General features: G+C 46.5%; 1 protein-coding gene across 4 annotated transcripts in view; it reads right to left on the reverse strand.

Annotated features, from left to right (window-relative positions):
- Positions 1-17010, reverse strand: part of sugct (succinyl-CoA:glutarate-CoA transferase) — a 378390-nt gene that overhangs the window by 313602 nt on the left and 47778 nt on the right. For all 4 annotated transcript variants that reach the window (XM_078398318.1, XM_078398316.1, XM_078398319.1 and 1 more), the window contains one exon: positions 14459-14550. In XM_078398318.1, coding sequence (XP_078254444.1) covers positions 14459-14550 — 92 coding nt within the window. The remainder of the gene's footprint in view (positions 1-14458; positions 14551-17010) is intronic.

Consider the following 17010-nt stretch of genomic DNA (forward strand, 5'->3'; position numbering starts at 1 on the left):
AAAATGCAGGAGTAACTCAGTGGGTCGGGCAGCATCTCTGGAGAGAAGGAATGGGTGACGTTTCGGGTCGAGACCCTTCTTCAGACTGATGTCAGGGGAGGGGGCGATATTGGCCAACCTCTGCACAATTCTGATCCATCTTATTATTTCTTTGCTTTGGTTCACTTTTTTTTCTTTCTTTCTTCACCCCCTTTCTTGTTTCTCATTCTTTCATTTTAAGCTGCCTTTTGCCTTGATGCCACTTTCTCTTGCTGGCCTGTGATTTGGAGCTCCAAAAGGAGGGAACAAAATAACAGCGAGGAACGTGGAGGATGGGAACAATAAGATATAAAAAGCCAAACCAAGACACTGCTTTTGGTGAGGACACAAATTGACGGCACGGTGGCGCAGCGGTAGAGTTGCTGCCTTACAGCGAATGCAGCACCGGAGACCCGGGTTCGATCCCGACTACGGGTGCTGTCTGTACGGAGTTTGTACCTTCTCCCCGTGACCTGCGTGGGTTTTCTCCGAGATCTTCCTCACACACGTCCAAAGACGTACAGGTTTGTACGTTAATTGGCTTGGTAAATGTAAAAATGCAAAATGTAAATGTAAACTGGAGTTTAGAAGGATGAGAGGGGATCTTATAGAGACATATAAAATTATAAAAGGACTGGACAAGCTAGATGCAGGAAAAATGTTCCCAATGTTGGGCGAGTCCAGAACCGTGGGCCACAGTCTTAGAATAAAGGGGAGGCCATTTAAAACTGAGGTGAGAAGGTACTTTTTCACCCAGAGAGTTGTGAATTTGTGGAATTCTCTGCCACAGAGGGCAGTGGAGGCCAAATCACTGGATGAATTTAAGAGAGAGTTAGATAGAGCTCTGGGGGCTAGTGGAATCGAGGGATATGGGGAGAAGTTGGGCACATGTTACTGATTGTAGACGATCAGCCATGATCACAATGAATGGCGGTGCTGGCTCAAAGGGCCGAATGGCCTCCTGCACCTATTTTCTATGTTTCTAAAATTGTCCCTAGTGGGTATATCACTATAGGATAGTGTTAATGTGCAGGAATCGCTGGTCGGCGCGGACCCGGTGGGCCGAAAGGGCCTGTTTCCGCGCTGTATCTCTAAACTAAACTAAACTAAACATCAACTTCTTTACAATTCAGGTCCATTGGCTGGCAACCTATGTCCCCACTCACTGTCTTCTTACAAGCCAGATGATACAGAGAGAGCAGGTAGAAATGGGAGCTTGACAAGAATAGATGAACAAAGAGGTAAAGACAAAGAGGAGCAAAGAGACAGTGCCGGGCAGTAGAAGAAGCAGGGCCAAGGACAGTTTAAAAATGATCCCGACAGAATAATCAGATGCACGAGATTTATCCCCAAAAGGTACACCTTTGTGCTTTTCAAATATGCAGCAAATACTTCGTCATCCACTACTGCCAACAGAAACAACCTCAGCAATGGAAATAAAATGTACTTTAAAAAAAGAAAAAATACTGGGTCAAAAATAATATAATTCTTATATCCACAGGTCAAGTCAGAAATACGCTCCAACAGGAAGAGCAGATTAAATCAGATCCAAAAGTGAGCTGCCCTTGGATGGATCACAGTAGAGCTGTCCTGCTAACAAAGGCAGGAGGGTTTAATCAGCAACAGTGTTTAAGATCTTGGTGTAACACCATTCAGCACCGCCAGCTGTTTTGTACAACTGCAGACGTGCCTGTGATGGCGATGTCAATGATCACAGAGATAACAAAAGGTTACCAGGACAATACCCAAAGAAATGTCAGAAAATGCAAAAATCATATCGATTATTCAGCCTGTTTTTAGAATATTGTGTTCAGTTCTGGGTACCACGTTATAGGAAAGATATTGTCAAGCTTGAAAGGGTTCAGAGAAGATTTACGAGGATGTTGCCAGTACTAGAGGGTGTGAGCTATAAGGAGAGGTTGAGTAGGCTGGGTCAGTGTGGAAACAGGCCCTTCGGCCCAAATTGCCCACACCGACCAACACGTCCCTGCTACACTAGTCCCACCTGCCTGCGCTTGGTCCACATCCCTCCAAACCTGTCCTATCCATGTACCTGTCTGACTGTTTCTTAAATGTTGGGATAGTCCCAGCCTCAACTACATGCTCTGGCAGCTTGCGTATGAAAATAACTGCAGATGCTGGTACAAATCGACGGTATCACAAGATGCTGGAGTAACTCAGCAGGTCAGGCAGCATCTTGGAGAGAAGGAATGGGTGATGTTTCGGGTCGGATCTGAAGAAGGGTCTCGACCCGAAACGTCACCCATTCCTTCTCTCCAAGATGCTGCCTGACCTGCTGAGTTACTTCAGCATTTTGTGATACCTGCTCTGGCAGCTTGTTCCATACACCCCTCGCCCTTTGTGTGAAAATGTTACCCCCTCAGATTCCTGTTAAATCTTTTCCCCTTCACCTTGAACCTATGTCCTCTGGTCCTCGATTCTCCTACTCTGGGCAAGAGACTCTATGCATCTACTCGATCTATTCCTCTCATGATTTTATACACCTCAAAAAGATCACCCCTCATCCTCCTGCGCTCCATGGAATGGAGACCCAGCCTACTCAACCCCTCCCTATAGCTCAAACCCTCTAGTCCTGGCAACATCCTCGTAAATCTTCACTGAACCCTTTCAAACTTGACAATATCTTTCCTATAACATGGTGCCCAGAACTGAACACAATATTCTAAATGTGGTCTCGCCAACGTCTTATACAACTGCAACATGACCTCCCAACTTCTATACTCAATACTCTGACTGATGAAGGCCAGTGCCAAAAGCCTTTTTGACCACCTTATCTACATGTGATTCGACCTTCAAGGAACCATGCACCTGTACTCCTAGATCCCTCAGCTCTACAACACTACCCGGAGGCCTACCATTGTCTGTGTAGGTCCTGCCCTTGTTAGACGTCCCAAAATGCAACGCCTCACACTTCTCTGTATTAAATTCCGTCAATCATTCCTCCGCCCACCTGGCTAATCGATCCAGATCCTGCTGCAATCGTTCACAACCATCTTCACTATCTGTAAAACTACCCACTTTTGTATCATCAGCAAACTTGCTAATCTTGCCCTGTATGTTCTCATCCAAATCATTGATAAGGATGACAAACAGTAATGGACCTAGCACTGAACCCTAAGGCACACCACTAGTCACAGGCCTCCAGTCCGAGAAGCAACCTTCTATTATAATAATAATAATAATAATAATAATAATGCATTACATTTATATAGCGCTTTTCTAAACACTCAAAGACGCTTTACAGGGTTTACTAAAACATAGAAAAGAAAAGAAATAGATAAATAAGTAAACGAACAGAAAAGGAGACAGAAGGTGAGGTGATGGTCAGTGGTTGAAGGCAGTGCTGAACAGGTGAGACTTCAGTGATGTTTTGAATGTGGTGAGTGAGGAGGAGTCTCTGATGGTTTGGGGTAGTGAGTTCCAGAGTGTGGGAGCAGCGATGGAGAAAGCCCTGTCCCCCCAGGATCTGAGTTTGGTCCGGATGGGGGGGGACAGGAGGTTAGCAGCAGCAGAGCGGAGGGTGCGGGTGGAAGTGTGTCTGTGGAGGAGGTCAGTCAGGTAGGATGGGGCCAGGTTATGGAGGGCTTTGTAGGTCATGAGGAGGATTTTGTACTGGATTCTCTGGGGGATGGGGAGCCAGTGGAGCTTGTAAAGGACGGGGTGATATGGTCACGGATCGGGGAGTGGGTGAGTAGACGGGCAGCGGAGTTCTGGATGTATTGGAGTTTATTGATGATTTTTGAGGGTGAACCAAAGAGGAGGCTGTTGCAGTAGTCCAGACGGGAGGTGATGAAGGCGTGGATGAGGGTTTCTGCAGCTGTGGAGGAGAGGGATCACCCTCTGCTTCCTTCCATGAAGCCAATTTGTCTTCCATTCAGCTATATCTCATTGGATCCCATGCGATCTAATCTTCCAGAGCAGCCTACCATGCGGAACCTTGTCGAACGCCTTACTGAAATCCATGTACACAACATCTACAGCTCTGCCCTCATCGACCTTTTTGGTCACGTCTTCAAAACACTCAGTCAGATTTGTGAGACACGACCTCCCGCATACAAAACCATGCCTACTATCCCCAAACAGCTCTTGCCCATCTACATGCATGCATATCCTATTCCTCAGAATACTCTCTCCAGTTACTTACCAACTACAGATGTTAAGCTCACCGGCCTATAGTTCCCAACATTCTCCCTGCAGCCCTTCTTGAAAAGAGGCACAACATTTGCCACCCTGCAGTCTTCCGGCACCTCTCCTGTATTTAAGGACGACTCGTAAATTTCGACCAGGGCTCCCGCAATTTCCTCTCTAGTTTCCCACAATGTCCTCGGATATATCTGATCCGGCCCTGGAGATTTGTCTACCTTCATACACGATAGCACCTTCAGTACTTCTTCGACGGCAACACTGACTGCTCTCAAGACACTTCCATTGACTGCCCCATGTTCCTCCGTCCTACTGTCTTCCTGCTCGGTAAATACAGAGGAGAAATAATCATTGAGGACCTTGCCCATCTCCCGTGGCTCCACACAGAGATGGCCGCTTTGATTCCTGAGAGGTCCCACTCTCTCTCTAGTTACCCTTTTCCCCCTTATATATTTATAAAATCTTATGGGATTGTCCTTAATGCCATCAGCCAGAGCTATCCCCTGGCCCTATTTTGCCCTTTGGATCTCCTTTTTCAGTTTACTCCTTAGTTCCCGAAAGTCCTCCAGGGATGCACTTAATCCCAGCTGCCTATACCTGTCCTCATGCATCCTTGTTTTTGACCAATGCCTCAATTTCCCTCGGGAGGAGGGGGGGGGTTGGAGGGAGGCAGGGGGGAGGGGGAGGAGGGGAGGGGGAGGAGGGGAGGAGGGGTGGGAGGGGAGGGGGAGGGGGGGGAGGGGAGGGGAGGGTACTGCACCAATGCAGGAGAGGTTTTGGGCTCAACTTGGTCTAGTTATATTTAAATACCACACATGCGAATTCTACACCGTAATTATGTGGGAATTTTACATCGCTATTGTTCTGGAATGTTCTGGATGCTTCCACCTGTGAGTCATGACGGTGGTCCAACTCTTGTTTTGATATCAGAAGATTGAGAGCACAATCTCAACTTTAAGAGGTTTGACAATAATTTCAGTAGATAATTAAGTGCAGTGTTATGTAATTAAGTGCTTTAGTCAGAGGGTGGTGAATCTGTGGAATTATTTGCCACAGAAGGCTGTGGAGGCCAGGGTTAACGGAGACTTTTAAGGCCGAGATAGATAGATTCTTGATTAGTACGGATGTCAGAGGTTATGGGGAGAAGGCAGGAGAATGGGGTTAGGAGGGGGAGAGGTTGCAGGTCACCGAAAAACCGGCGACTGGACCCCCCCCCCCCCCCCTACGACCCCCCCCCTTCTACGACAAGCTACAACAACCTACCACCTAGTCGACGTCAAGCTACGGCAAGCTACCGACAACTGGCGACCCAATCGTCGCGAGTAGGATGTCCACCTACGACCGCACCTACGACAACCGAAGTCAACCTACGTCCACCCGCGACAAGCTACGACCCTGTCGGCTACAACTGAAGACAATTTTTGGCCTCCGGTTTCTCTAGAGAGAAGGAATGGGTGACGTTTCGGGTCGAGACCCTTCTTCAGTCTGAACGTCGTCCATTCCTTCTCTCCAGAGATGCTGCCTGTCCCGCTGAGTTACTCCAGCATTTTGTGTCTATCTTCGAATTAAACCAGCATCAGCAGTTCCTTCCTACACGAGTTCCTGCGAATGTCTGGTCAATATTTATCCCTCAAACAGATGATTTGGTCATTTCAGTCCTTGTTGGAGGAGCTTACTGTCTGCAAACTACCTATCAAATTCCCTAGATGAGTAACTAGACCTTTAAGGAGTACTAGACAAAGTGGACCCGTTGGGCCCAAACCTCTCCTGCATTGGTGCAGCACCCTGTCCTCCCCTCCCCTCTCTCCTCAACCCCTCCTCCCCTCTCCCTCATCCCCTCTCCCTCCTCCCCTCTCCCTTCTCCCCCACTCCCCCCTTCCCCCCTCCCTCCTCCCCTCCTTTTAAACTTTAAAATGTGAATAACTTTAAAAATATAACACCGATTTCAATAAAACTACTTGCATTATCACTAAAGTGACAATGGTGAGTAAGGTGGGCCTGAAATTGTCGTGCTATCGTGTACTGTTTTCGCTGGAGTTCAGTCACAAACACGATAACAAACGAGAGTTTTAGTATATAGATGTTCTGAGGTTGATCAAAAAGATACTTTAAATCCTAATTTTTCTTAACTCCTTTTCACTGATAGGGAAACATATTTTGTGGGTTCTGAAACTCTAAATGCCACATGGGTTTTTTCAGCCCCCCATTTTGATAAGTTTGTTGGAATATTTTTGCAAATTAAATCACACACAGCACTTCTCCAAGTTTAATCAAACTCAACAGTACTCACTCCTTAAATTTAGATTGATTTCCCTCCACAATTACAGGGTTGACAAGTTTATAATGAGCTAATTTTGAAGTAAAAATATCAGGCTCACTGTTGTTAAAATGTAAATAGAACTGCAACCTCTGGTGACAACATCTAAATGCCACATGCTATGCGAAGTTGGAGTTTTAGTAACCTGCTCTTTGTGAAACTGCCTCACTAGCATCTGAGTTCAGTTTAGTTTATTGTCTATTAAAAGGCAGAAATCACTGGTACGTGTAGTCTCCGAACCACTTAACGGCAATGATACTGCCTGGCATCAACCAAAAAAATAATGGAGGATTGCAAAAAAAGCTAAAACAATAAAACTGCATGCCTTTAATCTTCTTATGGTTTGAACAACTCAAATTGCCACAGTAGGCTGGAGGATGTCTGTTGAGTGTATTTTGGATGTTAGTTTTAGAACAATGTGTTCTGGACTCTATCTAGGGAATGGGCTAGTTTAAATGTCTTCATGTGAAAGCAGACATGTGAAAGTACCTCAGGGGAAAAATTATAGTTTGATTAATTTGTTACTCTCAATAAAGTTCGAAGTTCAAAACTATAGTTTTAAGTTCGAACTAGACCAAGTTGACCCGTTGGGCCCAAACCTGTCCTGCATTGTCCTGCATTGGTGCAGCACCCTCTCCTCCCCCACTCCCCCTCCCCCCCTCACCCCCTCCCTCACTCCCCCTCCCCTCCCCTGGAGGAGAAGGGGAGAGGGTAGGGGGGGAGGAAGGGGGTGGGAAAGGGGAGGGGGGGGGGAGGAGGGGAGGGGAGGGGGCGGAGAGGATGCTGCAATGCAGGAGAGGTTTGGGCCCAACGGGTCCACTTGGTCTAGTATCCTTTCAAACCTTTCCAATCCACGTATCTGTCAAAATGTCTTTTAAATGTTCTTGTTGTACCTGCCTCGACTACCCCCACTGGCACCGGATTCCATGTACCCAGGTTGCCTCTCAGGTCCATCTATCCCCTCTCACTTTAAACCTATGTCCTCTGGTTCTTGATTCCCTTACCCTGGATAAAAGACTCTATCAACTCCCCTGATGGTTTTATACACTTCCATAAGATCATCTCTTGGTCTCCTGCGCACCAAATAATAAATTCCTAGCTTGCCCCATATCTCAGGCCCTCTGGCAACATCCTCGAACAACTTTTCAATTCAATGGCATCCTTCCTACAGCAGGGTGGCCAAAACTGTATACAGTACTCCAAATGCGGCCTTGGGAACGCCTTGCACAGTCTTTGCAGGAAGCAGGTTGGGAAGAAGGGTGGTCGAGATAGTTGTGGGAGTCAGTGGGTTTGTAATAGACATCAGTCGATAGTCTATGTCCTGTGTTTGAGACAGTGAGATCGAGAGAGGGGAGGGAGGTGTTGGAGACGGTGCAAGTGAATTTGAGTGCAGGATGGTAGTGAAGTTGATGAAGTCCATGAGTTCTGCATGGGTGCAGGATTTAGTGCCGATGCAGTCGTTCAATGTAGCGGAGGTAGAGTTCGGGGATGGGGCCAGTGTACGCCTGGAACAGGGATTGTTCAACGCACCCTACAAAGAGGCAGGCATCGCTGGGGCCCATGGGGGTGCCCATAGCTGCGCCTTGGATTTGGCGGAAGTGGGAGGAGTCGAAGGAGAAGTTGTTGAGAGTGAGGACCAGCTCCGCTAGGCGGAGGAGAGTGTTGGTAGAGGGAAATTGGCTGGTTCTGCGGTCGCCGAGGAAACGGAGGGCTTTAAGGCCTTGCTGGTGGGGGGATGGAGGAGTAGAGTGACTGAACATCCATGGTAAAGATGAGGGAGTGGGGGCTCGGAAAGCGGAGGTCATTAAAGAGACGAAGGGCGTGTGAGGCATCTCGGACACAGGTCGGGAGAGATAGGACCAGGGGGAATGGGATGGAGTCGAAGGTACGTGGCAATCATTTCCGTGGGACAGGAGCAGGCAGAAACAATGGGTCTGCCAGGGCAGTTGTGTTTATGGATTTTGGGGAGAAGGTAAAACCGTGCTGTGCGGGGCTGGGAAACGATAATGTTGGAGGCTGTGGAGGGCAGACAGCCAGAAGTGACGCACAACCATCTCGACTACACTTCTTCCCACCCTGCTTCCTGCAAAGGCTATCACCTACTCCCAATTCCTCCGTCTACGCCTCATCTGCACCCAAGATGAGGTGTTCCATACCAGGACATCTGGGATGTCCTCATTCATTAGAGAATTGGGGTGCCCCTCTCCTCAGTACCCCACAGCTCCGCCCTTGCTCCTCCTCTCCTCCTAGTCGCAATAGGATAGAGTCCCCCTAGTCTTCACCTTCCACCCCATCAGCCATCGCATGCAGCACATAATCCTCTGACATTTTGACTGCGCCACCTCCAACAGGATCCCAAGACTAGTCACATCTTCCCATCTCCACCCCTTTCCGCCTTCTGCAGAGACCGTTCCCCTCCGCAACTCCCTGGTTAACTCATCCCTTCCCACCCAAACCAACCCCTCCCATGATCATATTGAATGGCGGTGCAGGCTCGAAGGGCCGAATGGCCTACTCCTGCACCTATTTTCTATGTTTCTATGTTTCTATGTTTACCTTCCCCTGCAACCGCAGGAGATGCAACACCTGTCCCAATACCTCCTCCCTCGACTCTGTCCAGGGACCCCGACGGTCCTTTCAGGTTAGGCAGAGGTTCACTTGCACCTCCTCCAACCTCATCTACTGTATCCGTTGTTCAAGATGTGGACTCTTATACACTGACGAGACCAAACGTAGACTGGGCGATCGTTTCGCTGAACACCTTCGCTCAGTCCGCCTGGACCTACCCGATCTCCCGGTTGCCAAAGACTTTAATTCCCCTTCCCATTCCCACACTGACCATTCTGTCCTCGGTCTCCTCCATTGTCAGAGTGAGGCTAAACACAAATTGGTGGAACAGCATCTCATATTTCGCTTGGGCAGCTTACAGCCCAGTGGTATGAATATTGATGTCTCTAATTTCAAGTAATCCCTGCATTCCCTCTCTCTCCATCCCTCCCCCACCCAAGTCGCACCAGCTTCTTGTTCTCACCTATCAAACAGCTAACAATGGCCTGTTTCCTTCATCATCATTAGTTTTTTGCATATCTTTCATTCATTTGTTCTACATCTCTCTACATCACCGTCTATATCATTCGTTTCCCTTTCCTCTGACTCTAGTCTGAAGAAGGGTCTTGGCCTGAAACGTCACCCATTCCTTCTCTCCAAATAAGTCAATGGCTAGGGAACATGGAAGGGGACATCTCTGACCTACATATCACTGTTAAATCAGACACTCTATTTTATTTCGTAAATGTTGGCTAAAATTAATATTTAAAAAACTTAAGCCGAGAATGGACTAGATTGTCCATGAGAACAACTAGTGTGTAGATTGGCTTGTCTACCTCCAATAAGTCAAGTCAAGTCAATTTTATTTGTGTAGCACATTTAAAAACAACCCACGTTGACCAAAGTGCTGTACATTAGTTCAGGTACTAAGAACGAACATACAATGGCACACAAACATAACAGCACATACATAAACAGTTCACAGCGCCCCCTCAGAGGGCCTCAAACGCTAGGGAGTAGAAATAGGTTTTGAGCCTGGACTTAAAGGAGTCGATGGAGGGGGCAGTTCTGATGGGGAGAGGGATGCTGTTCCACAGTCTAGGAGCTGCAACCGCAAAAGCGCGGTCACCCCTGAGCTTAAGCCTAGACCGCGGGATAGTCAGTAGCCCCAAGTCGGCCGACCTGAGGGACCTGGAGATAGAGTAGTGGGTTAGAAGATTTTTGATATAGGGGGGGAGGGCAAACCTGTTTAGGGCTTTGTATGTGAATAGGAGGAGCTTGAAGTTGATTCTGTACTGTACTGGGAGCCAGTGGAGAGAGGCCAGAATCGGGGTGATGTGGTCCCTTTTACGGGCACCGTCAGGAGTCTCACTGATAAAATATGTATATCCTTAAACTGCGGGGAGGAACCAAAATTGTGCACAGCGGTCCAGATGTGACCTAACTAACACATGCCATACATCCCCACTTTTATACTACAACCCAATTCAAGATTCAAGATTCAATTTATCATCACATGTACCAATTAAGGTACAGTGACATTTGAGTTACCATACAGCCATACTAAGTGAAAAGTAACAAGACACACTGCCACATCAAATAAAATTTAACATAAACATCCACCACAGCGGACTGCACATTCCTCACTGTGATGAAAGGTAATAAAGTTCAACCGTCTTCCTCTTCGTTCACCCGCGGTCGGCAATTTTGAGAATGTAATCGCGGGATCTACATGACCAAACCATAAAAAACCATCAACTCTGTGTCCACACTGTCAGTCGCCATATGAATTTTGTCCATTTTCAATGATGCCAGTTTTCATTCTTTAAAATTCTACAGAGTATAGACCTAGTTTGGTTAAATGTGTTTCAAATAGGCAATCCTAGCATCCCGGGAATCAATCTGGTGAACCTTTGCCACACCACAAAATCCTCTGGATTTTAGTAAGGTCCCAACAGATTAGAAAACAGCAAATACACCGCTCAGCCAAAACATTATGACCCGATGAGCCAAAACATTATGACCACCTGCCTAATATGCTGTTGGTCCTCCATGTGCAGCCCCATATGCAGCAGGGTGCAATGCACTGTGTATTGTGACACATTCCTCCCGTGACCACCATTAAAATTTTCTGTGACTTGTGGCAGAGAATTCCACAAATTCACAACTCTCTGGGTGAAAAAGTTCCTTCTCATCTCATGTTCAAGCTTAAGTTTTCAACTTAAGGGCATGATCAATTGATCTTTTTCTAAGATGGTAGGAATATCATCTTACTCAGAACAACCTGCAGTTGGCAACAAAACTGTAGGCATACGATGATAGAATGTCCAAGAAACAAGCCAATCTGCACACTAGTTGTTCTCATGGACTATCTAGTCCACTCTCGGCTTAAGTTTTTTTAATATTAATTTTAGCCGACATCTACGGAAATAAGATAGAGTGTCTGATTTTACAGTGATATGTAGCTCAGAGATGTCCCCTTCCATGTTCCCTAGCTATTGGAATAACTACCCTATTTTACTCTCAGTACTCATTAATGTCTTGATTTTTGATCTGGAAGAGAGAATCAGTATTCAAAGTAGCAAAGGGAAAGCTTTGAACTTCTCAGCCAGCAGATGGGGCATCTCGTAGAGGGGGCATCTTGTAGATGGGGCATCTCGTAGAGGGGGCATCTTGTAGATGGGGCATCTCGTAGATGGGGCATCTCGTAAAGGGGGCATCTCGTAGAGGGGGCATCTCGATGATGGGCCATCTCGTAGAGTGGGCATCTCGTAGATGGGGCATCTCGTATAGGGGGCATCTCATAGATGGGGCATCTCGTAGATGGGCATCTCGTATAGGGGGCATCTCGTAGATGGGGCATCTTGTAGATGGGGCATCTCGTAGAGGGGGCATCTCGTAGAGGGGGCATTTCGTAGATGGGGCATCTCGTAGATAGGGCATCTCGTAGATGGGGTATCTCATAGAGAGGGCATCTCATAGAGGGGGCATCTTGTAGATGGGGCATCTCGTAGATGGGGCATCTCGTAGATGGGGCATCTCGTAGAGGGGGCATCTCGTAGATGGGCATCTCGTAGATGGGGCATCTCGTAGATGGGGCATCTCATAGATGGGGCATCTCATAGATGGGGCATCTCGTAGATGGGCATCTCGTAGATGGAGCATCTCGTAGAGTGGGCATCTCGTAGATGGGGCATCTTGTTTGCCATGGACAAGTTGGCCGAAGGAACCATTTCCGTGCTGTCTGACTCGATGATTAACTCCATGGTATTCGATGGTAAGCGTGGACTCAGTGGGCCAAAGGGCCTGTTTTCATGCCGTATCTTTCAATCAATGTCTGTGTCGACCATGATGCCAATTTAAACTGCACATCTGCCTGACATGGTCAATATCTCCATTCCCTTCCTGTTCATGAGCCTGTCTAAATGCCTATTAAAGATACTATTGTACCTGCTTCCACCACATCCCCTGGCAGTGTGCTCCAGGCAGCCACAGTTTTTTCTTTGTCAAAAAAACCTACTTCGTAAATCTCTTTCAAACTTTCCCCTTCTCAACCTAAATCTTATGTCCTCTTGTGTTTGATATTTTCGTGCAGGGAAAAAGACTCTGACCAACTATTTGTCCATGCCCCTCATAATTTTTTAGTATACTTCCCCCAGCCTCCAACTATCCAGAGAAAAGGAAGCTGCTGATCTCCAAGCCCTCTAAGACGTTGTTGTTTACTAACTGGTTAGACAATAGACAATAGACAATAGACAATAGGTGCAGGAGTAGGCCATTCGGCCCTTCGAGCCAGCACCACCATTCAATGTGATCATGGTCGATCATTCTCAATCAGTACCCCGTTCCTGCCTTCTCCTCATACCCCCTGACTCCGCTATCCTTAAGAGCTCTATCTAGCTCTCTCTTGAATGCATTCAGAGAATTGGCCTCCACTGCCTTCTAAGGCAGAGAATTCCACAGATTTACAACTCTCTGACTGAAAAAGTTTTTCCTCATCTCAGTTCTAACTGGCCTACCCCTTATTCTTAAACTGTGGCCCCTTGTTCTGGACTCCCCCAACATTGGGAACATGTTTCCTGCCTCTAACATGTCCAACCTCTTAATAATCTTATACGTTTCGATAAGATCTCCTCTCATCCTTCTAAATTCCAGTGTATACAAGCCTAGTCGCTCCAGTCGTTCAACATATGACAGTCCCGCCATTCTGGGAATTAACCTAGTAAACCTACGCTGCACGCCCTCAATAGAATATCCTTCCTCAAATTCGGAGACCAAATTTCAAATTTGTTTCCTACACAAAATACCGCCCTGTAAAAGTTAATACTATTGCCTCGCAGCTCTACAAAAATCACAAATCTTTTTCAGACGTATACAGTATCCAACAATGGCATGTAGCTTCATTGGATAGGAGTGGCTGTGTGGCATACAAACAGCCTAGCAATATATTAACATATTATTAGTCCTTCATTAAATTCATGTTGTGTTGCAATTAAGCCTACTGAATTCCATCATGTCTGCCTCTTGGCTAAAGAAAACTATACACCCAATTCTCAAAAGTTATTTCAACTCATTAAATAATGCAAAGCAGACCACACCCTTTGTGAACAGCAGGACATGAAAGGCACGAAAAAGCTTTCATTACACCATGTAATATTATTAATCAATGCCGTGTAACTAACTGCCTTATTACGTGTGAGTAGGGGTTGCCAACTTTCTCACTCCCAAATAAGGGACAAGGTGACGTCACTACCCCGCGCCTCACGCGACCTCACCCAGCCAGAGGCCATGTGCTCCCGCTCCACCAATGGCGGCCACCCGAGCCAGGAGGCGGGTTGCTACGCAACCTCCATTAGGCGGCATCTACACTGTCCGGACCTACAGCGGCCCCCGGGCCTACAGTGTCCGGACCTACATTGTCAGGACCTACAGCGTCCGGGCCTACAGCGTCCGGGCCTACAGCGTCCGGGCCTACAGCGTCCGGGCCTACAGCGTCCGGGCCTACAGCGTCCGGGTCTACAGCCTCCGGGCCTACAGCGTCCGGGCCTACAGCGTCCGGGCCTACAGCGTTCGGACCTACAGCGCCCCCCGGGCTTAACACGGGACATGGGCGGTCCCGTAGGGGACAAACCAATTTAACCCAAAATACGGGATGTCCCGGCTAATACGGGACAGTTGGCAACCCCACGTGTGAGCGAGAGGTTTCAAGTAGTGGAACAGAAGCTATGCTTTTGTGTAAAAAAGGAACCAAAATTATCCAGCATCAGACAGGACGATGCATTATCATTGACTATTGCCTTCATGACACTATTAACTGTAGTAACTATTGCCTTCATGACACTCTTTGCTTCAGCCTCCCACAAAGAACAAGGTAAGTTTTAACAGCAGATAAATTTAAAAGAGAAAACTTACCTGTGGGCCTGTTATGTGCATGAGGCCAGACACAGCACACGCGACAGAATCGTAGCCTGCACGGAGGGACATTGGGCCAGTCTGTCCATAACCTACATCAAACGTAAGAGTTTGAAGTGTAAATATTAATGCACTGTTAAAACAAGGTCAAGATCTAAAGTAAGAAAATAACTGCAGATGCTGGTACAAATCGAAGGTATTTATTCACAAAATGCTGGAGTAACTCAGCAGGTCAGGCAGCATCTCAGGAGAGAAGGAATGGAGAAGGGTCTCGACCCGAAACGTCACCCATTCCTTCTCTCCTGAGATGCTGCCTGACCTGCTGAGTTACTCCAGCATTTTGTGAATCAAGATCTAAAGTGATCATTGCTAAAAATTCATAGAAACCAAATTTCTCATCTCAGCTCAATTGATGTTTGCAGATACTGCCTCCCTTATTTTACATCCTGAGTTGCTGCTGCACTCTTTGCTCAGTAGTGGGAATTTAACTTCTTAACTTCAATCCAAACTATGATATGATGATTTGAAAATAACTTGCAATAGTAAATAACATATTTACAATTTCTCTTCAGCTAACTATCCTATGATTTATATAGCACTCGGCCCTCTCCAATTTCAAAATCCCCGTGAGGTGGGGATGAGAAGAAAAATTGATATTTAAATGTCTTATTTTTCCTGAAAAATGGCTAAAAGAGAACAGATGAAGATGGACACAAAATGCTGCAGTTTAGTTATTTAATCGTGTCATCACACGACAGTTTGCCGATCGCGAGAAAATGTTAGTGCCACGCCATTGGCCTCTGCAAGATCATTTACAGTGCACGTGTCGTGCAGCGTGTCACAGCTCAGGAGATGTTCCATAGTCTGGAGGCCCTGTCCACACTCGCAGTCTGCCACATCTTCAGTGTATCCCCACTTCAGCATGTTCGATTTGCTCCTCCCCACGCCTGTCCTCAGTCTGTTGAGACTGCGCCAGGTTATCCACGGTTGGTCGGAACCTGGTGGGAGTTTCTCAGAGGGATCTTATATATCATATTTATATATTACTAGACTAAGTGGATCCGTTGGGCCCAAACCTCTCCTGCATTGGTGCAGCACCCTCTCCTACACCCCTCCCCCTCCCTCCCTCTCCCTCCCCCTCCCTCCCCTCCTCCCCTCCCCCTCTCCATCCCCTTCAACCCCGCCTTATCCACCATCTCCCTCCCCCCTCCCTCCCTAGGAGATAGATTTAAACTTTAAAATGTGAATAACTTTAAAAATATAACGCCGATTTCAATAAAACGACTTGCTTTACCATTAAAGTGACGACGATGAGTAAGGTGGGCCTAAAATTGTCAAGCTATCGTGGACCGTTTTGGCTGTAGTTCAGGAACAAATAAACAAACATACAAGAGTTTTAGTATATAGATATGTATACGTACTTGGCCAATAAATTTATTCAACTCAATTCAATTCAGTAAGGTTCAGAAGGTAAAAGGATGTGTAGCAGAAACCCAGGCCAATCTTTTCTGCTCCAAACCTGGAGTACATAAGCTAACGGTTACATCTCTATCACTATACTGCTAATAAATAGGATGTATACCTTTAGGGTGGGTTTAAGGTAGCTATATACAGGTAAACCACATATTGCAGCCAATTTGGGTTACAGATATTTGACCTTACAGCATTCGGTAATCTTTACCCAAAAATCTGAGATATCGAATATAATTGGCTCTTGTGGAACTTATATAGGATTTTTTTTTTAATAAATCAATAAACACAAAATGCAAAGGAATTTTTTTCTGTTATTGTTTTAATTTTCAACTTGCATTTCTCGATGCAAGTGGGTAACGTGTTCTTTTTCAATGCAATAGGTTAATTTTGCTATCCAGTCATTTTTCTTCCCCAAGTGTTTTCCTAATGACGCACCCTTACGATGTCTGAAATGAGGTTTCTTATAGAGACGTATAAAATTATAAAAGGACTGGACAAGCTAGATGCAGAAAAAAATGTTCCCGATGTTGGGGGAGTCCAGAACCAGGGGCCACACAGTCTTAGAATAAAAGGGAGGCCATTTAAAACTGAGGTGAGAAAGGAACTTTTTCACCCAGAGAGTTGTGAATTTGTGGAATTCTCTGCCACACTGGAGGCCAAATCACTGGATGGATTTAAGAGAGAGTTAGGTCGAACTTTAGGGGCTAGTGGAATCATGGGATATGGGGAGAAGGCAGGCACGGGTTACTGATTGTGGATGATCAGCCATGATCACAATGAATGGCAGTGCTAGCTCGAAGGGCCGAAAGGCCTCCTCCTGCACCTATTTTCTATGTCTATGTTTCTAAGGTCAGCACGCTTTATTGCAAGTTGTAAACCTAAACAACCAGAGAAAGGAATTTCACAGAATCTAAAACTTGATGTTTTAGAATGATTTGATGCCAGAGAAACCCATTTGGGGAGCAGCTAAAGCTGTGAGGCTCCCGACAGCACCTGCAGTCTTTGGTAGCCAGGAAGTAAGAATATCATTGCTCCGTTTCCAGTGCATATAACTATTAAACACGTTTTACTCTCTTGAC

The sequence above is a fragment of the Rhinoraja longicauda genome, chromosome 4 (assembly GCF_053455715.1).
Source record: "Rhinoraja longicauda isolate Sanriku21f chromosome 4, sRhiLon1.1, whole genome shotgun sequence".
Lineage (NCBI taxonomy): Eukaryota > Metazoa > Chordata > Chondrichthyes > Rajiformes > Arhynchobatidae > Rhinoraja > Rhinoraja longicauda.